We start from the raw sequence: 26,141 nt of genomic DNA, 5'->3' as shown, positions 1-26,141 counted from the left end.
AAATAGATCCAGAAGTGGATCACACATGGTCTGTTCTGTAACTCTACTGCACTCCGTGTTTACTTGCTAGCCTTCCGGGAACTATTGAGAGGCTCCATGTTCCGCCATTGCTGTAAAGAAAACTTGTTCCATTGGAGTGAATGGAGTTGGTGGCACTATCTCTTTACAATACATCACTGCAAACTAATCTAGTGTGAGGGAGCTGTCAAACCAACCTATAACCACACAGCCCTGAGCAGTGGTGTAAAGTAACCACGCACATTTACTCAAGTACTGTACTTAAGTATAAGTACATCTCAGAGACAAGTTAATTTGTGGGTTTAGATCAGGGGTCAGCAACCTTTTTGACATGAAGTGCAATGTTTTTATTTTCAAATCAACATTAAGTTTCATTAGGACGCCACTTAAAAATCTAATATTTCCAACAGATTTTGATCCATATACATAAGCTTTATTCATTTTTTCTCCTTTTGAAATATTCTTTCACTTCAAATGTAATCATTACTCATTAGATCTCCCAGATTTCCTCCCCAGTCAGAGTTTAGAGTTTGAATGAATGTAGAATTATGTGCAGGAAGTAATTTGCATATAGATGTGAAGGGACTTAATTTAACTGACTACATCTTTTTAAATGTTTTATTTTAAAAGAAAGTTCCTCTCTCTCACACTTATGCCAGTGTGCCCGTGATCACCCTCCCCTGTGCCAATGTTGGCACCCTAAGGTTGCCTACCCCTGGTTTAGATTATCAGTACAACATACTTTAATCAAGTAAACCCTATTTCATACTGTGTCTATTTGAAAATCTACAAGGTCACAATGCATCACATCGCAATGACTGTAGCATCTGCTATTTTTGAAAGCTGTGAAATGGTACAGTCTGTATAATGAGTACTTTTACTTTTGGTACTTATAGTTTGATGCAAATAATTTAGTAAGTAAAAGTAAAACTTTGAACACAGGACTTGTACTTAACATTATGGTACAGCCACAACTTTTACTCAAGTAAAAAAACTGAATACTTTGTACACCACTGGCCCTGAGAAGAGGTGTAAGCAGCCAACTGAAAACACCTGTGTGAGTGTTCAGCGCCCCAATCGTCCTTATTCTGGGGGCAAACAAACTGTGAGCTTGTAGACTGGCTATTTTCGTCAAAGAGATCTGGTGTAGAGGGAAATGCTAGCGAACTCAGTATAGAGCCCTGGGGGACCCCAGTTAACAAAGTTATATTGGGTTTAAGTGGCTAATGATAAACCTGACTGACCATGTAGTTTCAGCATCAAGACAACCACGTCATCACACTGGTCATAATTCCACAATGCATTTTATTTTTGTATGACATTTAAAAATAGCATTTACTAAACATAAAGCAGACAAGACTGTGCTTAGCTGCACCTCTATATACAACGTTTCTGTACCTTGACTGACGCCATAAATAAAAATCTATAAACATTGGTTCAGTAAAAAGTCATCATCCTTTTAACCACACACACGCACGCACACGTAAAGTAACTGAATTTGTACAACTTTTTACAAAGTAGTCCGTTTCCCCTCCCTCAACACTTTTTAGCATTTACTACATTCCAGTTAAAGAGCTGCACAGCAAAACAAGCCAGTGTCTCAAATCTTCTACAGACTCGAGAGTTTCTGACTTCAAAGAGTGTCAACCATTCCCTCGGCATACAGAGAAAAAAGAAGAAGAAAAAAGCCTGATGGGGCTGTGTCCACAGAAAGCATTTTTTGGAGCTGCCAGCGTCTCATATGTCCAAAGCGGTTACTTTTCAGGATTCAAATTCAAAAGCAGCAAATCCAAGCTAAAATTTCGAGCTCGTGGATCTGCTACACACTTTTGTGTGACGCTGTAGTTTTCGTGCCAAGGACTCCCAACTGAATATGTGTTTGGCCGGACCCCCATCTGAAAATGTGTTGTGCCAGGGACACCCCAGAAGGACCCCCTGGACCCCACTTTGAGAACCAATGCTGTAGTGCTCTGGACTCGATATCCAAAGCGCTCCGTCGCTCAACAAAAGGTTCTCTTTTGTGAACACTGCCCCTCTCATACTTCATCGTACAACATTGTCGTGTGCCGAATATAGCCGATCTACAAGCTGACATCGCGTCGCATCACTAAGCGTTGCGAGCTTGTAGATTGATGTTTGGCACGCATAAATTGAGCACAATACCATGCTCAACATTTAATTAAAAACACCACAGGATTTCAGCCACTGTACTACTGCAATCAAAAGCCAGGCTTCCACCCTGTGGTTGTATATGGCGTAATAGAGGCCTTTCACAGAATGCTTAGAATGCCCATATTACCTTCCATGTTGGAAATAACAGTTGCAATGTGTTGATATGTGACATCAATAAAAATGCCTTGGTGAGTGATTACTGAATCTTGTAAATAAGTCACAGTGGAACTGTAATTTCACGCTTTTCCAATGTTTTCTCTGCTCTACCATTAGCCTCATTATTAACCAGCTGAAGCCTAGTGTCCCTATTCTGGGGCAAAGACATTTGGTGTAGAGGGAAATACTAGAGGATCTAGTATAGAGTCCTGGGGGATCCCGGTCAACCAAGTATATAGGGTTTAAGTGGACTGGTTTACAGGCAGCCATGCTGGAAGAAGAACTATACAGACATTATGTGCAAGGCCTCTATTAGTACGGCAGTCTCTCTTGCCAAAAAGAGCCTTAAAATCAGTTCTTTATGGCAAGCCACACTGTCGTGAGATGGAGTATAAATTAAACAGAAACGGACACACCAATCAAACTAGCTTCTCGTCGCTCAACATCAGGCAAGACATGAAATCTATAGATTGACATGAATAAAAACGGAATCTAAAAGACATGAAAGGTGGCAATAAAAGGGCAGTGTACCAACAATGACACTTCTGTATACGTGACTTATTGCACTTACTGGAGCCCTGTATAGGTCTTAACATGCCTTCCCGATTAAGGCCTGGCCTCACTGAGAAAAACATAACAAAAAAAATCTGCATTGCAGAACCAATCCAAAGTTTTCAGGGTGGTCCTTGACATTGGGACGGTGATATGACTGGTTTTCAGAGAAGTGGGCATAGGATCGTTAGTGGCAGTTGTTCGCCGCTGTTCTAGCAACCACCTTACATTTAGAAGTCCTCAGATGTATCGGTAGGTGGAGACCTCCGATTGTCTCCGACCGAGGCTACATTCCTGCTGGAGACCTGTGATACTTGTCCTCCCCAGCCTATCTACATAGAAATACGACTGCTTTTAAAAAAAAATAAGGGGTTAGAAAGACTGCTCTGTAACTATCAGTACACAGGGTAAATTCTCCAACAACCGATGGCACCATGTGCCTTTGAGCAAGGAATTGAACCTCCAACTGTTCCCTGGATTTAAGTTAATCTAGAAAAGAGGGCCAGTTTAAAAGACTAAATGTAAATCACTATAAAGAATTACTGGGCTGGCTAAAGATCAAATGTAACCAACAATTATGTTCAGGGCCAGAATGGCTATTATCTTACCATCGGGGAAGGAAACTGAATTTGTACAGCGGTTACGTCTAGTACCAAAACGCATTACTCAAATTCTCATACCTGTCTGAATAAACTTTCAGAGTCATCTCCATAGCATGCTACTTGCAAAAGTGCTTCTTTAGTGTACACAACATGTGGTTGTGGTCTCTAGTTTGACTGGTAATAAAATGTGGCTCCTGGTCTGTTGCAGCACAGATCTGTGGATTAGCCTTTGCACACACAGGTTTACTTCCTTAACCACTGCGGTTTTCATTTCCTTATAACCATGGCAGTTAGTATATGATAACTGGCTATGTGGGAACAGACCTACTGGCTACCGTTTGTTGTCAGGCAGAAACCTTGTATTTCCATATTTCATCTTTTCATGTTTGTTTGTTTTTCTCTCTCCCCTACTTCAGATTGTATTACTTTTGCCTATAAAGCCAGGCCCAAAATAAGGAGGCCAGGTTGAAAGTGGTTAAATGTGTCTGTGGTTTTTATGAATATTAACCAATAAAAAGTATAAACAAGAGCTTGTGACTAAATAATAACTATTGGATCGATCATAACAGTGTAGTTCCCCCCCATTTCCTGAAAAGTTATGGTTTTGGACATACAAGGTTTCAACCCACGACAGCGACGATATACTGGACACATTTCAGTTAGTGGACATTTAGAAAGACTAATACGTTGAAGGTAACCAGTACCTATTTTTCTATCTCATCGACATATCTTCTCAGTCGAAAAAATACCGAACGGCCCATTTTCAACCACCAAAGCTGATCACAAGGGAAATAAATGTGTATAAAAAGTATAAATGATTCCGAATAGACAACAATGGCATATCATTCTATTCAGAAGGTGAAATTGTGCGTGATTTCATTGCAGTGAGACATGTAGATACATAGTATGCAGTAAGTTGGTACAAGCTACACTGCAATTAGGAAATTGGATTTCCTAAACTAAATAATTATCCCATCAGTAAACAATTAAAAGTTAATTAAAATGTCAGCTCGTGGCAATCCATTATATGGCCGATTTACTGAATGATCAAGTCTAATCTGTCCTCATAATTGAATGTGGTACTACTCAAATTATTAAAAAACCCATCTGCTTTCATGCAAGTCTTGAAAGCAAACAAGTAGATACCAACATTACAGAACTGTGTGTGTGTGTGTGTGTGTGTGTGTGTGTGTGTGTGTGTGTGTGTGTGTGTGTGTATGTCAATCACAAGTTTAGTTGATTTGAAATATGCAAATGTAACAGGTTCAGGGCTTCTCCAACAAATATGAATAGAGCATTACGCATTAGTTTAAATCAGTGGTTCTCAAACTGTTTCATGTCAGGGACCCCCAAATTGATATATAATAGCCTGCGGACCCCCATTTGAAAAGATAAGCTAAGGACCCCCAAAAGAGAACAATTTTAAGGTGTGGCTCTATAGCAGTGGTTCTCAACCTTTTTAATTTCAAGGACCCCCAGTTTGATATGCATCAGACCACGGACCCCCCATTTGATGCAATTCTTTTTTTTTTAATCTCTGGGACTTATCTATCATTTGTCAGAGGACCCCTTGGAAACCCCTGAAGGGCCCCTGACCCCATTTTGAGAACCAATGGTTTAAATCGCCTCACAAGTCACATTATTCCGCTCTCCCCACAATCTGTAGCTACTGTATCGGAACAGTTTGTAATAGTCTATAGAACAGATAGCAGTAATCAACGGATATTATCTTTAAACTATTAATTACTTTGGTGAATGCTCCAACTGATGACAATTGTCTATTATACCATCATCACAAACATTTTAATAGTTAAACTAATTTCCTTTAATATAAAGGCTCCACAATTTAGGGACATTCTGATTATCTGCAACATATGGATGGCAGAGATTAAGGTGATGAAATTGTTACTTAAACACATGAAGCCTAGTGTTCCAATTCTGGGGGGCGAAGATATTTAGTGTAGAGCGAAAACAGGAGGGGTCCTAGTATAGAGCCGTGGACGACTCCAGTCAACCATGTACAACGTTTAAGTGGTTAGTTGTTTTTTGTTCAACTAGCCACATGTCCTTGGACAGGTCATAGACTGCATTAATGAGCGCATCTCGTCTCACTGTCAAGGTATCTAATGGTATCTCTATGAAGGTGCCGTTTCCCACGGCCTGGATATGTTTCCAAAAAGTGTCTTCATTACCTTGCAGTTTGAAGACACTCAGTGATAAGATGTCAGGCGACAGCAGCGACAATCAATCAATCATTACGAGGGGGAGTTTGCCCCATTCAAGTTATTCAATGCATGAGTCAGACTTCTCAGAGATGGGGGTTAGTGATAAAGGAGTAGACATTTTGAAGCTTAGCCCTCGGTAGACTTGTCACATTATCGGGGGACATTGTTCCATAGCGACAGTTCACAAATTCCTCCTCCAGACTTGTTTAAGGTATGTTGTTTAACAAGATTTTCCCACATAAAAAGTAACAAAAGAAAACATAACACTTAAATGGGCTGGAAGCACATATTCTCTATGACGATGGTTTCAATCTAAGCCATTATGCAAAAAGCTTATTTTTTTTTATCCAAAGTGCCTGCTGATGACAAATCACTGAACTAAAATTCAAAATGTCCCTTAAATCATCGTTTATTAGAAATGGAACCGCTCTTGTGGTTAAAGGACCCTTTTCCCCACGCCAACAATACGCTCACAGTAATTCATTATCAGTAATTTTACTTCCCTCTGAAATAAACAACAAACTAAAATAAAAGGAATCTCAAATAATATTAAGGTATGGCTTGCTGTGGGAAAAAAAGGTTATTGAGATGCTTTCAGGTGGTCAGTGAGGACCATGTTGCATTTACACAACACTACTGTTGTCTAACACCTGGGCTGGGCAATATATCAATGTTATATCAATATCGTGATTGTGATATGATATCATGTGGGATTTTGGATTTCGTAATAGTGTTTTCCTGGTTTTAACCACTTAAGCCTTATTTTCTACTTTTAAAATGTCAAAGATGTTTGAAAATAGCAGATCTACAAGCAATGCAAGGTATTTGGTGAGAAGTCCTGATATTTTATTTTGTTCATTATCGCCCAGCCCAACTAACACCATACACTACTGAAACCAGCGGTTACAGTGACTGTTTCTCCTCCACACGACCAGCCCTAACAGTATATCCCTGGAAATAAATTAACAATGATATGCAGCTGTTGGAAAGCAACTTTAAGGAGGAGGAAGCGAGGGGGCGTGTGCGAGGGCACAGTGAAGTCAGGACACACTGGCTCCCTTTCATGATTGACACGTCTCACAGTAAGACATTTTTAAATCTGCACACTAAAAAGACTTCCGTTTGCCAGTATTTATTAGAGCAACCTTTCCGCCAGGCTCTAAACATTCTTTTTTGGTGTGCAGATTTTATTTATTTCACTTACATGATGAACTACCGGCACCCTGCCTAGTAGGTATGGGACGTGTGTGTCTTCTACACTTTTTGACACATCTCATTGCCCCGCAGCCCTTACCGACAAGCACTTGCCTTCAGTCTCTTCAGGCATGGTGAGGGAGAGGGGGGGTGGGGGGGCCTTACGGACCCCTCCCCCCCAGGATATACGTACAGTAAAGTCCATCAGAGAAGGCTGGGTGGGGGTTACACCACGTACTGGTGGTTCCCTGCTCCGTAGTTCATCGTGTAGGCCTGTCGGCTGTACTGGAAGTGGTCGGTGAGCACGGAGCTGCGGCTGTGCTGGAGGTCCAAGCCTCCGTTGGCCTGGACCTTGTCCAGGCTCAGGGCCGGGTTTTCGAAGGACGTCAGGTCCTGCTTGCTGGACGGGAGCAGCTTCTTCTCCTTGTTGTCGTCGTACTTGGCCTGTTGACAAAGGACCCAGGTAAAGTTATACACACATCATTAATGTATAAACACACACAGGCTGACTGCAGAGCAGGCAGCCCCGGCAGTTAAAGACACTATTGGAATAAATTAGGTGTTAGTTACACAACAGTGGAACATAGAATGTTCCACTCCATAAATTCCACAAATCTCCGTCTGTCTGTGTGTGCATCTGTGCCCAAATATGAAGATGAAGATGATCATAAATATGCCCAAATGTGGATAACTCACATTATCAAATAGAAAATAGTAGATCTACGCTTGGAACTATTGGGCCTAAAGGTCCTTACACACCGGGGGCGATTTTTTCATGCGAATAATACGTTTTTTTTAAAACCTTATAAAGTCAATGCAAGCTTCCACATCAGTTTCGCGGAGCGAAAAAGCGGCTTTTATTTATTCGGGCCGAGTCCGAATTTTGCGTATATTCGCATAATCGCCGGTGTGTAATGACCTTTACCCATCAAACAGAGTCTTACCTTATTGTAGAGGAAGACGCCCACAATGGCGGTCATCATACCCATGATGTTGTAGGATGTGACAGGGTTCCTGAGCAACAGCAGGGAGCAGCTGATGACCATGATCCTCTTGGTGGCGTTGGCCACGGCGTAGCTCAGAGGACTGACCAAGTTCAGCACGCTGAAGGCAATGACGTTCTGCGCAAAGTTACAGAAACCGCTGACCAGCAGCAGCAGGAAGGTGCCACCAAAATTGGAAACGTCCGACTGGGTAAGAGACGGGACATGATAGCAGGGTCAAAGCATCAGCTAGGGCACTGAACCACTGTATTGATTACCGTCGTTCACACATGATCATGTTTTTACTTATTTACTTGTACATTCCATACCATGAAGACAGTCTTCCTGGTCCAAGACTTCTCTCCCCTACACCGTCTCCCTGTCAGCTTTCCTACTTTAAGTCTCTCCTACACTGTCTCCCTGTCAGCTTTCCTACTTTAAGTCTCTCCTACACGGTCTCCCTGTCAGCTTTCCTACTGTCTCTCCACACGGTCTCTCTGTCAGCTTTCCTACTATCTGTCTGTCCTGCACTGTCTCCCTCTCAGCTTTCCTACGGTCTGGCTCTTCAACACTGTCTCCCTCTCAGCTTTCCTACTGTCTGGCTCTTCAACACTGTCTCCCTCTCAGCTTTCCTACTGTCTGGCTCTCCAACACTGTCTCCCTCTTAGCTTTCCTACTGTCCATCTCTCCTACACAGCCTCCCTCTCAGCTGTTTTCAACCTAAAATGAGAGAGAGAGAGAGAAAGAGAGAGATCGAGAGAGAAAGAAAGAGAGAAAGAAAGACAGACAGAGAAATAAAGAAAGCAACCAAGCAAGAACGAACAAACTCACCATGTCTCCTTGCACTAGGAAAGCAGACAGGTCACACAGCACCCAGGTTGGAACCATAAAGATGACGGCATTAAATCCCAGAACGTTGAGGAGCCTCAGATGATGAATCTTTGTGTCTTTCAACACCTGAAACACAGCAGGGGACAGCTGTTTGTTATAGTGACTATTTAACTGTAAAAAGGATCAATAATGGTCCTTTTTTTTACCAACACCCAGGAGTATGTGTGTGTACCTAAATGTGAATATGGATTGTTATTTCTAATATGAAATGCACCTGCAATACATTTGTGCAAATAGAGCACAGACTGTAGTTAAAAATAAGAAGAAAAACATGGTTACAAAGTGCTTTATGTAATCAGAAAATGAAATCCGTAAAAGCTTAGCAGTAAAAGCTATACAAATTATATAAATACACCTTACAAACAATAAAATCCATAAACCATAAGCTCAGCAAGGACAGACATCCCATTATGAGAAGATAACAGAAGCAGCCAGGGAAGCATGCTCAACAGACCATTGTAATACATTCTTTCAACACAGACCAGTAAATACGAATACTCAATCTTTGCAAATTATTTTGTGTTCACAGGTAACGTTGATGTCCACATTAATAATTCCTATTTGGCAAGTAACCTTGTTCCCAGTTTTATATACATCTAACAAGACGATAAAACCTGGAAAAGAACTACTGCCAAAGGTATCGAACCATAAATACAACAAGTACAGTGCTAAATGCTGTCCAGCCTACTAGAACTTCATGTAGCCCTGTACTTCCTGTGAAGACATTTTCGGCATTAGTTCTTGTCATGGTTCTAATTTAACCAAACATCTTCCGATAGGAGGTTCCGAGTTAATGCTCTCATCTCTTCCAAATATTATAAGGTGCTTTCACACATGAAACCCAGAATATTGCCATATATATTATTCTGCTAAATGTAATGGCATTCTGCTTTTCTTACCATTCCCACAACACAGTCTACTGTATATACCATTGAACTCCTCTGTTGTAATTTTCCCCGAAATTACATTTAAGATTACATTGGCGTTACTGGTGTTTAGCGCTTTCATTTTGGAGTCTTTGCCAACACATCTCAAAAGAAATGCTCCAGGCTGTTGGATGGTCATATCTTATCTCCTGCTTTGCATGTACAAGTATACAGCTCTGAATAAATTCAAATGTTCACACATACAGTTAAGGAACTTTGGTGGAAATGTTACTAATAATGTTATCTTCTAATGTCAAATTGCCAGAGTTATTCACGCATGACCTCTTAACAGAAATGTTATGCTACATTTAGAGAAAAGGCTGTGTATGAAAGCACCTCTGAGCCAGGCTCCTATAGGCGATCGCCATAAATATTACGAAAGTATAGTTTTACATTTCCTGAAGAAATACAGAGAAATAATTGGATACAACACACAGCAGACACAATGTTCTACTTTTACAATCATGGCTCAAATCAAACCAATCACATGATCATTAAACAGTGTACCACCCACTCCTTATGTATTCATGCAATTTATTTATTCATTTTAATTGGGGTTAGATTAAGGTTTTAATTAATAATGTAATGTTTTGCATTACACTGAAATGAACTTTGTAGTCTCACATGGCTGTAAAAGTGGTTGATTGCTGTAATTATCTGCTGGCCAGGGACTATGAGACGTGGTTCTGTAGCTAATTCTGGGATGGTCGTTGAGCTGTCCATTGCCCTTGCTAAATAAATAAACTAATAAATGTGTTGGTGCAGTGCTCTACCCAACCAGTAAATGAGATGCCATCCTTCACTGTAATTGCTCCAGCAACCCCTACCCCGACCTACACTCAAAGCGTCAGGCTACAGAGTAGGGCCTGCCGCGGTCTACATCGGTCTGGCCGTCTCCCTATTTTGGGCATGCCTTTATTGGTGAAGATTTGAAAAATAGCCTAGTACAAGCTGTGACCTTGTAGATCGGCTATTTTAGAATTTCTTTTAATAGCGCTATGTAACTTTTTTTTTGTGAAAAAAATTTAATTTTGTCCAATATGTATGTAGAGTATGTTAATAAAATATAACTTATAATATAATACAATTGGTGTGGTTGTATTTTGTCTTCCTGCTTCCTGCTACATTTAGATTGTGTCAAAGGTCATGTCTCACCTGGACACAGGATCTGACACATATCTTGACCCGATGGTCAAGATTAAATGTATCCCCTGAGCAAGCAGACAGGCTCTATTAGCTCAATGGTAACATTTTCAGGAAACCGGGTTCAAATCCGGGTAGAAGAGGAAAGTTACATAGTGCAGCTTTAAGTTTTTAAATAAAATACATTCTAGTTAAATGTTCTCAAACTTTAATAAATAAATAAACGTTTTTCAAATTGATCAGGAAATGTTGTGTCAAAACATCAGTAATCAGTGGTCTGGGACTCTCCGAAAGCGGGATCTGCATCAGACTCAAACTTCTGGCATGGATCGGGCTCTAATTCAGAGCATGTGATCTTGTGATTCATTCATACTGTACCTTTTTAGAGAAGATGTTCTGAAGCGAGAAGCAGAGGGTGGCGGCCAGAGCACTGATCAGTCCAGACATATCAAAGGACAGCTCGGTCGCGGTGGCCAGCAGCACGCCTCCAATGATGGGGATGAGAGACACATACACCTACAGATAACAGCAACACAAGGGGAAAGTAGGCCAGTGTCAGCAGCAGGCACAAGCAGCCACAAGACAAATAGTATTTCCATGTTAAGTAGGCTGAATCTAGAGCACACAACAGGGTAATAACCAAGGTTTGGGGGGGAAAAGCATCGCCTTGGCGGGTCGCACAATAACAGGGAAAGATACAAGAACCTCATAAATATGCAACGCAGTCATCTTGTTAAATAAATCCTCCTTAGACAGACTTTTACAGAAGTAAATAAAAATAGATAAATGCCCGCTCACCAACAGAGCACAGTATCTTTGGACAATATTATGCACAACCCCTTCCATGAATTGTATGTTTTTGGATTGTACCACCACACAATTATGACTGATGCTAATTACTTATACTTTGGTTGCAAAAGTATTCATCCTTATGCTGCATGAATGTATATTCTGTATATCTTCCATCGCTAAATTATTCATCAATTATATTATACTATAGTCTTTATATATTATTTTGGCTGCAACATATATATATATATATATATAATGATGCTGTTTTTGCACACTTACTACGTTTTTACATTGTATTATTTAATGAATTGCTTAATACTACTAGTATAATAATTGTTTTATAACTTCTTTAATACCTTACTTGTACTATATCTTGTACTATATTGGACATTACTTGCAGCACAGTTTTTCAGGCTGAGTTTTCTGCACCATTTCACTGCACATACTGTACATGTCATGAGTATGTGACAAATAAATGTCTTTGAAGTCTTGTAGAGAGACAGGTCTGCTCAGAGAACTGCTTCTCTGAGAAAATGTCATTAAGAAAGACGCACAGCACGACTCAGTAGCACTGCAACACAAAGTTAAGCAAGTACACCGAAAGGAGTCTAGATATATTAATCTACTGTAGAACTTACAGCAGATCTAATGTACACCTTCAGAATGAAAAGACTAGTAAAAACAGCTAAAGTGTAGAGAGGAAAATCAATATCCTAAGCAGACTAACTTGTTTGGTTAATTATTATTTAGCTAAGGTTAATCCTAACAGGATGCGACTTAAGGAAACTGAATGGCCGCACAGGCAATAAATTCTGTATACACTGTGTTATACACACACACACACACACACACACACACACACACACACACACACACACACACACACACACACACACACACACACACACACACACACACACACACACACACACACACACACACACACACACACACACACACACACACACACACACACACACACAATATACTGTAGTACTGTAGATATAGTATATTAAGCATTAAATTGCTTAAGGACACATTTATACAAATGTTGCTCATCAACACTTCTCTAGCTCATACAGCTGCTGGTAAATACCAAGATTAACCAGACACTAAACGGCCACTATATGTAGCAAACAGCTACATATAGAACAGAACAGGAGTGGATAATTGGGTAGACAAACATAACACTCACTAACATTCCACTAGCGGCTGTTAGCAGTTTCTCAGCATGAGCACAGTGTCACCAGAGGTCCCTGTGTGATCTCAGTGCCATTGTGTATTTGATATCCTGACTTGCTCTGAAGATTGGTAATAAAGTGTTTCTGTGCTCAGAACTGTCCAACACCATAAACGATGTAAACATAACTGAAGAGAGTACAGTGAGTGCATGCTTGTGTCTTTTGTTAAAGACATTATTGTTGTATACCCTATGATTTGATCAATTTGAATGTGTACTGTAAAGCATTTAATGTGAATGGCTGAACTTTTTTTTACAGCAGGTACCCTTTGGACCCTTTTGAAGCACTGTCAACATGAATTATCTTGTCTTACTGATTTCTTTCTTCAATTCCTCATTTTCCTGACAGCTCACAGTGCAACAGATTGAAGTACTGCAGTGAGCTCAAGTGTTAAAGTGTACTTCAACACAGCACTCTGTGTTGTCTCCTAACACATCAGCATGCCAACAGACACAGTGGCACGTCTCTGACATTTGTCCATCCCCTGCATTACTACCAGGCCAGACCCTGCACTGTTAACTAAACATGACAGACTACCCATCCGCTGCATTACTACCAAGCCAGACCATGCACTGTTAACTAAACATGACAGACTGATGCTAGACGGAGGCTGGGACGGCTAAAGGTAGCAATTCAACCCAAGTAGAACAAATAAAATAAAATAAACAAACCAGTCAATTCATTGCCATTAATCTATCTGAAACATATCTATCATGAGAATCCAACTGGCTAGCACAATGTTAAAAGCAAAGTAGTGAATTTTGGGATGCAATAGTAGCTACGCACGTCATCACAGGACATTAAGTAGGTTAGACTACTAGTAGAAGCATGTACTATAATGACTGGCTTTCAATGCACATGGAGATTTGTTAGTTGTGGATGCCAGGTGTCTAAAGTTGGCCAGAGGCTGCATAACATTTGTTTCATATTTGGAGTGTAATGCAGTTTCCAGCCTTGATCACGCATGCGCACGCGCACGCGCACGCATGGTCATGGCTGGGAACACACACACACACACGATCTATATAGGACAAAAGCTTCTACAGACGAAAGAAATACGAGATGATGTTCCGGCTCAAGTTATGCCACATCACCACTCCGGCACACATTCTAAAACACATCCAGGTACAGTGCAGGCCTTGTGCCAGATTTCCGAGATTGGGCCCACTCACCTTAGTTGTCTGCTTCTCTTTCATGATAATTCTTGATAGCAGCACGACCCATATCGGCATTGTGGCTTTGACTGCGGGGGTTAACAGGGAGAAGAGATCACGTCACATTTAAAATACACACAGTTTGTTTACTTGAGGTTGTTCCGTGCCAAAGAATGTTAGAAAGCGGACATGGATGAAAGGAATTTTTAATCACTTTCAAAACCTAGGCTAGGAGACATTCTTTTTAACATGTACAATAAAGCCTGTCGTGGTTTAAATGACTCAACTCAACACACCCTTGTCAAACAGCAAAACGTGTCACACTTGAGTTTTCTCATGACCCTAAAGGCATTGTCTGCGTCATTAACTACCGCACCATTGATAAGCAAGATTCCACTGTGTCTTGACGTGTGTGTGTGTGTGTGTGTGTGTGAGTGGAAGAGTATTCTACAGTGTGTTTTATTAACCCATAATGACCGAGGCCGATTCTACAAATGCCTTCTAAATCAGTGGTTCTCAAACTTTCTCGTGCCAAGGAGGACCCCAAATTGATATGTATTTGTCCGCAGACCCCCCCCCCCACCAACCCACCTGAAATTATTCAAGATTTGAATAGCAGATATGCAAGCTCGCAGCATGGCACCAAGTGTCGCGCTATGAGCTTGTATATCTGCTATTTTTTAGAACCACTATTCTAAATCCTAAGAGTTTTCAGAAGAACTTATGTCGCTATATGTATATAGCTCAAATCTAAAATGACACAGATGCTTTGCCGGTTTTAATGTGTTAAGACACAAAACATTATTTAGCAGTGAAGGTGTAACAGCCACATAACAGTTGTTCATATCTATCAACCTAAAGGGCTGACCACACACAAAGCACTCCGACTATAAATGTAAATATATCATTCACCACGACCATCATTATAGTTGTGGAGTAGTAGACTCTGCCATCTACTAAAACAATATGTTCATAGTTGTTGTGGTTGGTGTGGGGGTGGGCCCTTTACAAGTAGGGTAAAAAAAAAGGAAGAAGAGAAGTGGTGAAGTGCTGTGCTTTTGAGTGACACAACCCCCTTGCAGGACCACACACCAACATCCTGAGTGGTACTTTAACCCTGAGAGAGTATATTAAGTTGGAAGAATCTTCTCTCAGTGTTAAACTAATACTCAGGATTTTGCTGTGTGCTGCTGGACAAGTTTAGAGATGTGTTACACCCCCCCCCCCCTCTGCTAACAGTCCCTTTAGCCATAAGGAGGTATTAGTCCAGCTTAAAAGAAGTCACAAGCTGCGTTAGGAGTAATTGAAGTCCACGCAAGGGCATTTATCACACCAAGCGTGCTTTTAATTATGACTTTTGGGGGGACTTTTTCTTTACTGACAAGAAGAGTCGCTCCTCTGTTGCCACCATAGATTGTGCCACTGATCAGGCAAACTGAGCTAGCCTAGCTGGCGTTAGCAGGGCTGTTACCTCAGAATTGGTGACCTATCTAATTCAGTGACTCGAGGCTTCGATGTCGAATGAAAAGCAATTCACTTTAAGATATTAGTTGTATTATTACAACAATGGAAATATGTTATATTTTTAAGGTGCATTTCATATATTTTATTTCGTATGTCAAAATCGAATCAATTAAATCGGAATGTGCTGACATTATCCCTCCCCACTCATCATGTCATTCACCTTGAGTGGCATTAACTTTTTGCTATACAATAATTCTACTTGCTTGCACCATAGTAGCTAGTTAGCCATCTAATATATTGTGCATTGTTTGTGCAGCTGTAATTGTGTATTATTTTTAGTACAATTTTTTCCTACTGCTATTTCTACAGTATTGTTGACATTTTCTTATATTGCTTGCAAAGTCAAGGAATCAACAAACAAGAATCCTACTCTCTTCGTACTTTATAATATGTTATACATTTGAATTTTGTTATTTAAATAAATTATTTAAATACCTAAAACATGGGATTTCATGCTAAGCAAGCATCCCCGAATCTACAGACACTGCACACAGTCCAGAACAGTCACAGAATTATCCAAGTCGCCAATGTCCGTGTAACCGGCGTGTAGCTAACATCAGCTGGCGCATTAAAGGGGGGTGGACACATCAGCAAAGAGAGCTTCTCCTCAGTGTTGCCATGTTGGCTTATTATAAGCTACTTTGGGCTTCTTTTTCTGTAAAGTTGCTTGTAAATATTGGTGGTTGCCATTATTTTGGGCTTTGCCTCCTAAATATTGTTTAAAACAGTGATTTTAAAACATTCTCTTGTCAAGGACCCCCCAAATTAATGTATTTGGACCCCCCCCCCCAGTGTTTTGTGACCCCTATACCGGATTAGTGTTAAAATATTTCAAAACAATATTCAAAATATTTCACTTTTCCAAGATTATTTTTTAAATAGCAGATCTACAAGCTCACAACGCATCGCGATCGGCTATTTTCAAATATCCGACGCTGATGTGGTCTATAAGTCGCTCCTTTTGGGCTTGTTTTCATAGACCTAGTTGCTTACTTCTCTCACAAAACCTGGCAACACTGTGCTAGCTTCTTCACACAAAAACACACCTAAAAAAAAAATGTCCCTCAAATAAATAAAGCAAAAACACCACCCATCATTGTCCTGTACTCACCGGTGTGCGCGTACGACACGGGCACCCTCCATATGCTGAAGTGCGCCGTGACGGACGCGAAGTACTTGCCGAACGCCAGCGGCAGGATGTACCAGCGGTAGTAGGTGCGTGAAGGCACGTCCGTCTTCGGGACGCCCCACGCCCGCAGCAGCGGCGGCAGGAACGCCACGATGCTGAGGATGTGGAACAGCGACACGGTCACCGGGTACGGGAAGCCGTTCAGGATGATCTTGTTGACGATGTTGCCGCCGGAGCTCACCGTGTACCAGCACGTGCACAGGATGAGGATGCGGACCCCTTCTCTGACCGGGGGACGCTCCTCCGCCGCAGCCATCTTCACGTTCGTTCGTTCGTTCCTTCCTTCCAACCAAGCCGAGGAGGACGACGAGTCACCGCACCACAGCCTGTCGGCACGCAGGGCTGTGTTGTTGCGTGCGCCGTGTGGTGGTGGTGGCAGTATGGTGTAGTGGCTGTGTCGAGAGATTCCCCCATAGCCCGGACGGAGTGAGCACTTCCATTGGTTGGCTGGTTTGCAGGGGCAACGCAACGGTGGTTTAATTCATTGTCAAAAATGACTTATTTTCTATCAATTACACACCCCATGGCCATGAAGCCTTGAATTCATGGAGATTTTTTTGTTTGATGACCGAGTTCGCCGATTATCAAATTATTGGCTCAGGAATGCTACATAAACAAAAAAAATCCATGAATTCAAGGCTTCATAGCTGGGGTGTGTAAGTGTAATTGATAGAAAATAAGTCATTTTTAATAACCTTTTTAATGTTAAGGACCCCGTTTGGTATGCACTATATAGGCCATGGACCCCAATTATGTATTCCACACACACTATCTATCTATACTATATATCCATATTTTAACTTTTTGTGAATGCCCTGCTTGATCATACTACAGCGTCACACAAAAGTAGCAGATCTAGCAAGCTCAAAATGTGTCCCGAAGCGACACATTATTCTTACCATACGATTATATATATGAGTATCAAAGGAGAATCACAAATTATCTGTAACCAAACATCTTGAAATTGCTTAATAGGCTACCTGGCAGTTAAAAACCCAACTTTCCATTTTGTAAGCACAAAGATTTTTGGTTAAGTTGTAAGCAGCAGCACATATTTACAAGATACATTTTGATTACTAAAGAAATTGTAGGTCACATTTCTATTTATTTCATTAATCATTGCACCCCTAGTGGAGTCTACCTTCAAAGATCTACTAAATTAACTCTTTTGAAGGTCATCAGATCGGAGATTAGTTATTACAACTATGGACAATGCCTGATGTACTGATTTTATTATTCCTATGTCAAATGTTATTTACTGTTGGCAATCATTAGCTGGATGTTGCCAGACCAGTGGTCCTCAAAGTGGGGTTCAGGGGACAAAAACTACTTTACCCAATTTTATACTTCGGACATTCTAAAATGTATCTATAAGCTCACAACGTAGCGTAATGCGTTGTGAGCTGTAGATCTGCTATTTTTGAAAAATGATAGGGATCCCTGGCATTGGGTGCGTTCGAAAATACAGCACTGAGCGCACTGGCCAATACAAACTAATAGGCGAGTGTGCTCCGGTGCGTAATTTTCGAACGCGCCCATAAAATCATTTCAAATGGGGGGCGCGGCCAAAGTTTGAGAACCAATGTGCAGCCAGACAACAAACCAATTACAGAGCGGTAGTCCCTCCAAGTGATGGGATGTAGAAGTACCATTGTGGGACTGAGAACACTGAACGTCACTTCCTCTATTCAGGTTTCACCACGGCCCCTCAGTGAGACAACGGATACATTCTTACAGAATAGGAATAATACTAAATACTGTAGCTGTAGGGCAGGGCTTAATGGACGTACAACTTCAATTAAGAAAATAAGAGTCCATTATTCAGAAGATAACATTTACAGAATAAAAACTGTGCTAGTGACAAAAAGAAAAATATCAGCAATGACTGACTGTACCAAAGGAATTGGAAACATGTACATACTTAGAAGGGATATCAGAAAATGTAAAAGACAATCACAGTTTCAGCATTTTTTTTATTAACACATATGAACATGTCCACTTAAAAGGACTAAGTAGCAAATATGTTCTCTTCTGCATTCGACGGAACACAAAAGGCTAATTTCTGTACATTCACTAAGGCTCTGTTTTTAGGGAAAACACAGGTTTCCATAAGGCAAACAATATCTAAAGGAATGGTAATAAGTACAATTTCCAGCATGTTAATTTAGTTTTCAGTTTTCCTCACAGTACAAAAGATGCCTTGTTGTCACATCATCTGCTCTGCCATTTGTCAGTTATTATTTTACAACCTAAATATGTGGGGGAAAAGCAGAAAAACAAAAAGCTAGAAGTTCACATTATCAAAATGTGTCATTTTGGAGATCATTTCCCTGTAAAGATTGCTGTTGGAATGTTGCTGTTGCACCATCTAACCAAATCTCCGTAAATAACAGGTTTAATAAATCTGACAGAAATGACTGAGTGTAGTATGAACATATATGGAAAACTGCAAAATGAAGAGAATATGCAATGTTAAGATAAATAAAGTCATACATGATGGCCTAAACCCCTCTGTTCTCAGTATGTGTCCTGCGAATGAGGAAAGAATGTCATGTCAGTATGTATACTTGTACAGTAGTTACGTATAGTATATACGTATAGTTGAGCCAGGTTCATATTTTCTTTCTTTTTCAGCTTTCTTTGAAAGCCGAAATTGTTATTGAACTAAGTGCTGTTTAGGCATTGCCAGAACTGTGGAGTGGACCCTAAAACGAAAAGAAAAATAATAAAAACTCAGTAAAACTGTATAAGTGATATTCTGAGGTATGCATGTTTCCTATTGGGCAATGTCAACGTGCATTCGGACATGACATTTTCTCCTGTACAAAGAGAGATAGAGAGAGGAGAGCACAGATCAGGGCTTTTGTCTCAGCCTGCAAAGGTTCGAGACATCAACTCAACTGGCAGCTTATGCATAGCCTTAATATACCTTTATTTCCACAACTACAGCGATGTATTAGTTAAGATAACTTCCCATCAAACACTGATCAGCAACTGCTATTATGACAGGCAGCGTGTCGTTTTAGGTTACTTTCACAGAATGTGTCAAGAAGCTGCACAGGCTTTCCTGAACAGCCTTGACACATCTCAACCTCTCCCTCTGAGACATGGCTCTTTTCGACTACAGGAACAACCGTGTTGTGGAACTTATTTCACAGGTTCTGGAATTATTTCCATACGCTATGGCTGGGTTTCAGATAAGGTTCTCAGAACCTACTTTGGGTCCTGCTCAGGAGGTAGTACTAACCCTGAGTAGTGGGAACCCATAACTTGTACTTTCAAAAATGTTCTAAATAGCCAAAATAGCAGATGTACATACACGCTCACACCACGTCGCAACGCGTTGTTAGCTTGTAGATCGGCTACTTTAGCTTTTTTGAGTGTTCGAGTTTTGTGAGTTTAGAAAAAATAGCAATTTTTTCTTTTGTATTCGTTTTTTTGTTTGTTTATGACGTACCTCCTCCTGGGGTGGTTCTGGTTCTAATGTAAACGCAAACAAACAAAAACAACATCACAGAACTTCACGGTTCTTGAAAGTTTCAGGTTCTGGGTTAACCCTTCGTAGTCGAAAAGAGCCAAGAGATACAGTATGCGAGGTGGAGGCGCCTCAGAAAGGGTTTTCAGTCGATACACACATATGGTAGTATGTTCAGCTTGCTCTCGTCTCCGTGCGGCTCTAGGGATATGCACTCTGTCCAGTCATACCAATTGTCCTTGGTGTCGCGGCACCCGTTGACCCCGGGCCAGTGTTGTGTGTGTAACCGTTGCAGCTCGTCCTCTGTGACCTCTCGGCTGACCCCCGGTAAGTCAGTAACAGGGAGGTTGGATGCCAGCACGTGCGTTTTTCTCGTCTCTTTGATGTGGTGCTCCTCTTGTTTCAAATACTCGTTCAGGAAGAAGTGGGCCCCGGGGGTCTGGGCCCCCGACGAGGTGAGCACGTTGCTCTGCTGGCTCAGGTACGACTGAATGATCTCGTTCCTTGACAGCTCCTTCCAGTTGGTTTGCTGGAACGGACTGGGAGGAACAGGCACGTTCTGTTTCAGCGCTTCTGTCCTGTGTGGTTCAGAGACCTCCGCCTCCTGCTGGCAAGACTCTTTATGGATGGAAGTTTTGATCTGACCTGTGGAGGGGTCATAGGTCAGTCTCCTGTCTTTTAACCTGACTGGTTTAGTGCTGTTCTCCGTGCTCTGTCCGTCTAAGTTCACCACGTAGTCCTTAGGCCTGTATTTTTTTCTTTTCTTTTTTCCTGTTTTTCCTATGGTGTCGTCGGCCTTGACGCCCACCCCCTCGCAGTAAGGGGAGGCGGGAAGAGAACTTTCTGGAGGCCTGGATGTCCAGCTGCTCTGAGAGTCCATATCTGAGGGGTACCAGGAAGTGTCCATGGTGTGCAAACCCTGAACAGAAGCAGTTAAAGGCTGTGGAGAAGGCAAAGGAGAACATCCCAGTCCAGAGCTGTCCAGAGACGCGGCGCTCTCGACGGGGCTCGACAGAGTTGACGCTTTGGGCGCGGGCGGTTTGATGATGACTACTTCCTGCTTTGGAGTTCGAGGGCTGTGCGAGGAGCAGCGAGGGCTCCCAGTCCTGGGGCTCTTGGGCAGGTGCGGGGCCCCTGACGCAGCCTGTTCCAGTCTGGCATGCTGCTGCAACACTGACGTTTTGAGTAAGGAGGAAGTGCTCGGGGGTCTGCTGAAACCCGGGGAACTCGGGTGCGGTCTGACGGCGTTGACAGGGATCTTGTTGACCCTGTCGTTGTCCAGATGCTCAGATATCTCCCGCTCTGAAGCGTCAGGGACGGCGGAGATTCCGTTTGACAGCGGTCGTACCGAGTTCTGGTTTTTATCGTAGGCTGCCGTCTTGGCGATCTTCGCTGGCAAGCGCGGCCCTTCCTTCTGCTCCCCTCTCCGTTTCCGGCTGCTCGGCGGCTTCTCTGCTTTGGGGGAGTGACGGTTGTTGAAGTCATTTCTGCTCTTCAACTCCGGAAGCGACTTTGCTGACGGTAGCGCCTTTGCCGATGGTAGCGCCTTTGCCGATGGTGGCGCCTTTGCCGATGGTGGCGCCTTTGCCGACGGAAGCGCCTTTGCCGACGGCAGCGCCTTTGCCGACGGCAGCGCCTTTGCCGACGGCAGCGCCTTTGCCGACGGTGGAGTGGCAGGGGCGGAGATGTCAGTCCGACAGGGGTGAGAAGCGCCGTTGGAAGAACCTGACGTTTCCGTGTGGCCCTTGGACAGAACTTCGTGACCCGGGCCCGGCTCAATCAACTTCTGCCAGGTCCGCAGGAGCTTCTTGGCCCTCTTAGACAGGTCTTCATTCTTGGTTTTCTTCCGGACGTCATTGATCAGCTTTCCCAGACGAGTTTCCTTTAAAGACAAAAGATCAAATCTTTGGTGTCTTAAAGCAACACAATTTGAAGAGCTGAGGTACACTTTTTTTTTTTGTATAAAGACAAACATAATACAGTTGTGCCTAACTTGGATTTTTCTACTTTCACGCACCAGAAGTAGATGTATTTTCTATTCATCTTGTTAATTAATTGATGTTCTTGTTTGATTAAAAACAATAATTCTTAAAATAACCTACCTCAAGTGTCTCTTTGGTGATGGGATATTTCTCCAGGTAAGAGATCACTTCCAGGACCATCACCATGTTGCGGATCTGCTCAAACAACACATTATATTGGTAAATGGAGCATTAGCATAGCGCCTTTATCCAAAGTACTTAACAACATGCATTACATTCACCCATCATCCTCACATGAAACCCCATACAACCGGTCAAGGCAGATGTCTGCCCCTTAGAGAAAGGCTCTGCTCAAGGGGAAAAAAGTTTTTCCTTGCTCATGTGGGAAATAATGTAGGGTCTCTACATTATGTATTTGTTCAGACTGTCAGCCCAAATAATCAGATTTTTGGCGAATCCAGATTGGAATCAGAGTGGTTCCATCAAGTCTGAACAGACATAAGAAGTCTCAGATTATCTCAGATTCTTATCAGATTTCTAAAGCAGCGTCTCAGTCTGGACACTCAAGACACTGAAGTCTGATTTATACTTCATCGTATGACAGTGTCGCTCATCATAAATAGCTGGATCTACAACCAAGCTTTTTGAACTAGTAGATTGGCTATTGTCAGCGAGTGACTGACATCGTCATGATATGAGTGTATAAATTAAGCACTACTCAAGCCTCCTATCTATGTCGTTACCACAGAAACCAATGATAGGTTTGACGATGTTGAGTACACCAATCTACTTGCCAACAGTGTGAACAAATCGGATTTGTCTGCAGTCTGAACAAAGCCTACAATAATGGTCCTGACCTGATCTATATGTAAAGTGTCATGAGATTGATTCGGCGCAATATGAATATTATTGACTTGACTATACAGCAGAGACACGACAGAAGTACTGCAATAATACTGAGGATGAGGACCTGATTTGTCATCTTTATGGTTTTCAATATACTTTATATCAACTGTACATACAATGGGGAGACGGGACCTATAAGGGGGGCTAAACCATTATTTGAATGAACTTTCATATGTGCACCTGCACATGGAAAATGTACAACCACTGCTGGTTTCAGACAAACTGAAATGTCATGCAAATGCACAAGTTTACCCATACGTAAGTACACGTGACTCTAGAGCAGCGATTACAACGTTAAAATAGACATGCTCTCTGAAAATGCCCGCATGTCTGAAAATGCGGACGGCCCACCCATCTGACCACTTATTTTCATTCTTAGTCATAAGTCGTTTTTTGGGTGAACTACTCCTTTAACACGGCCATGTTAAAGTAGTAGTTCACCCAAAACAAATACTTATTTTCTATCAGTTACACAACCCATGAAGCCTTGAATTCATGGAGATTTGTTGTTTTTTGTCGCATTCCTAAGTCAATAATTTGATGACCAGCGGAGTCTCCTACTCTGACCTGACTCAAAGAGTCTCCTACTGAGTATCCTATTGACCGATGACCCGGTCATCAAATTATTGGCTCAGGAATGTGACAAAAACTTTAAAAAATCTCCATAAATTCAAGGCTCCGCTGCTCTGGAGAACAAAAACAATAAATCAACCAAACCAAACATCTGAACATCTCTCACACAGCTGTATAAAGGGCTTGTGAAGGGCTCTGTGTTGGAGACAGAATTGGCTGGGTGAAAACCAGTTGGCACAGAAGTTTGTCCTACTAGTGGCCCAAGGGCCAACTCATAAAGGCCAATGTACATGCTCAGACTTTGTGCAAAGTTCAACAATTATGTTTTGCTCATTTGATAGAATTCTTTAGAATTCTCTACATCTCATCACGTAAATCAACCAGGGTTGGGTAGTAGTAACTGGCTTCATGTAATAACTACTTTATAATCAGCTCCGATTACAATCTGGGGGAAAAGTGTAATTAGATTATTATAGTTACAAGGAAGCTTGATAACATTGTTTTATTACATCTATATACAAAAGGGCTGTCTGCTGTCAAGGTGGTGGTGGGGTGGGGGGTGGTTTCACCAGGGGAGGTGTTGATGGGTTGTTGATTATTGGGTAAACAATGCTATTTACTTATGAAAAGAAAAACTAGCATACAGGGTTTCTCAGCCCTGTAAGGACCACAGTAAACCACATTACACACAGTCAATGAATGGGTCCTATTGTTTATCCTTGCAAATCCTATGGGACAAATGTGTTTTACTTGCATTGAAAAAAAAAGAGATGTTAGTGGAACTCAATTTTCTGTGGCTGCATGCCATTATTTTTGATTCTGCAATAAGTACTCAGATCAGTTTACATATTTTATAATTCAAGGGATTACATTTATAATGACAATTGCCTTGTAATTTGTATTCAGTAACTGACTACATTTAAATAATCTGACCCAACCCTGAACAAGCCATTTACATTTACTTTTCAAACCTTGTCAATGCCTACAGTGCACATAATAGCTAACAAGACCTGACACAACAAAAGTAAATGTTCTAGAAACAACTTAAGTTAACAATAATAACCAATGACTAAACGTGTAACAAACATATTAAAAATACAAATAAATCTTTATCTCTTGGCATCTTGTCTGACATTGTTCCCAAGAAAGCCTCCATTCATTTCCACCACCAGTACAAGTGACTGTCACTAGCTCATTAGCTCACTAGCTCATTAAGCTGAACTATAATCCTCAGTACAACGGTGTCGCTGGCCGTCAAGAACAGATCTACAAAGCCAAAGGGTTTGTTGTCAGCTCGCAGGAGTTAAAGGGCTTTCATTAAAACACGTCGTTTTGGTTGAACACACATCGATTTTCGCCGTCAGGCTGTGATCTCGTCCAAGTCCAACACACTGACACTGCTGTTATTCATCTGACCAACTCTTTCTTATTGACACTTCATGTTATGCTTCTACACTCCGCTTTGTGTGTGGTGTCAGCCTCTGGGGGAGGATTCCAGCCTTCTCTGTGTGTTTTTCTTATCGCTCTCGAAAAGGTTCGTTAGCAACGGTTCTCGCTGGGGGTTCTCCCCCCGGTTCGGGTCAGCGGTGTTACTCACGTTGCTCTGGCCGTCGATGGCCGCCAGCAGCCGGTCTCTCATCTGCTGCGGGGTCGCTGTCATCCTCCAGCCTCTCGGGGAGAAGAGAGAAAGCAGCGCTTCACTACGGGCGGCCTATCAGCGACAAACAACCCGCCCCGAGGAGAGCCAGCACCATGGTGGTACTGTGTGATGGGCCCGGCGCGTCGCTCTCAGGTTCGGTTCCCCGGAGAGCGCCTGGTGAGACTTTAAAGTGTGCGAACAGAGGTAATAAGGCTCTTTGGGAGAGTTGTCGGGCTCGTCAGACAGGCTTCATGGCCTCCATCATCACGTCTCTCTGCTCTCTGCCGAGCGCTCCTCTGAGCCGCGCTGCATGACGGGACATTTCTCACCCTTCTTCTGGCTTCTTCTTTGGTTTAAATGGCTGCGTTGCAAACCGACACCGACACCTGCTGTAAGGTACAGCCAACTCTATGGGTACAGCCTGTACCTGAGTTATGATGACAGTGGTTCTTCTCAAACATTTTCTGAGGTCAACTTTAGAACCCTAAAAGACCCCCACTCTGACAAGATGACTGGAAATCTTCGCGTAAAAGATGTTTTCTTTAAATGCACAAGCGTACACAGGACCTTTCTTGGGTTTATCCTTTTAGCATCTTTGTATAAATAAAACTACCTCTGTGCTTTTTTTGCAAACTGTTAATAAAATATTCAATCAATCAATCAATATTTTGTCTTGTAGATGTACATTCAAAACTATTAAAAGGATCCCTGGCTAATAAGCCTTTTATGCCTTAATACATTATAATTGCCCTCTATAACTAAAATTGAAAATTAAAAACACTTTAAATATTGTATTTATTTTTA

General features: G+C 41.9%; 2 protein-coding genes across 2 annotated transcripts; both read right to left on the bottom strand.

The window, feature by feature from the left end:
• Window positions 1-1,303: 1,303 nt before the first annotated feature.
• slc35e1 (solute carrier family 35 member E1) lies at window positions 1,304-17,134 on the bottom strand. The gene is made up of 6 exons (XM_080431797.1): window positions 16,685-17,134; window positions 14,068-14,138; window positions 11,241-11,378; window positions 8,734-8,859; window positions 7,864-8,109; window positions 1,304-7,363 (listed from the first exon to the last, which is right to left on the bottom strand). Exons 1-6 carry the CDS (start codon window positions 17,016-17,018, stop codon window positions 7,145-7,147), a joined length of 1,134 nt encoding a protein of 377 aa, XP_080287923.1. The 5' UTR covers window positions 17,019-17,134; the 3' UTR covers window positions 1,304-7,144.
• Window positions 17,135-18,718: 1,584 nt separating this feature from the next.
• Window positions 18,719-25,617, bottom strand: LOC308086503 (mediator of RNA polymerase II transcription subunit 26). The gene is made up of 3 exons (XM_080430057.1): window positions 25,296-25,617; window positions 22,340-22,414; window positions 18,719-22,119 (listed from the first exon to the last, which is right to left on the bottom strand). The coding sequence occupies exons 1-3, from the start codon at window positions 25,356-25,358 to the stop codon at window positions 20,383-20,385; spliced, it is 1,875 nt and encodes a 624-aa protein (XP_080286183.1). The 5' UTR covers window positions 25,359-25,617; the 3' UTR covers window positions 18,719-20,382.
• Window positions 25,618-26,141: the final 524 nt, after the last annotated feature.

Source organism: Gymnoscopelus braueri, assembly GCF_963280865.1.
Source record: "Gymnoscopelus braueri genome assembly, chromosome: 6".
Classification (NCBI taxonomy): Eukaryota; Metazoa; Chordata; class Actinopteri; order Myctophiformes; family Myctophidae; genus Gymnoscopelus; species Gymnoscopelus braueri.
The sequence above is the reverse complement of the archived record's forward strand: the minus strand, read 5'-3'. Positions and strand labels throughout refer to the sequence as shown.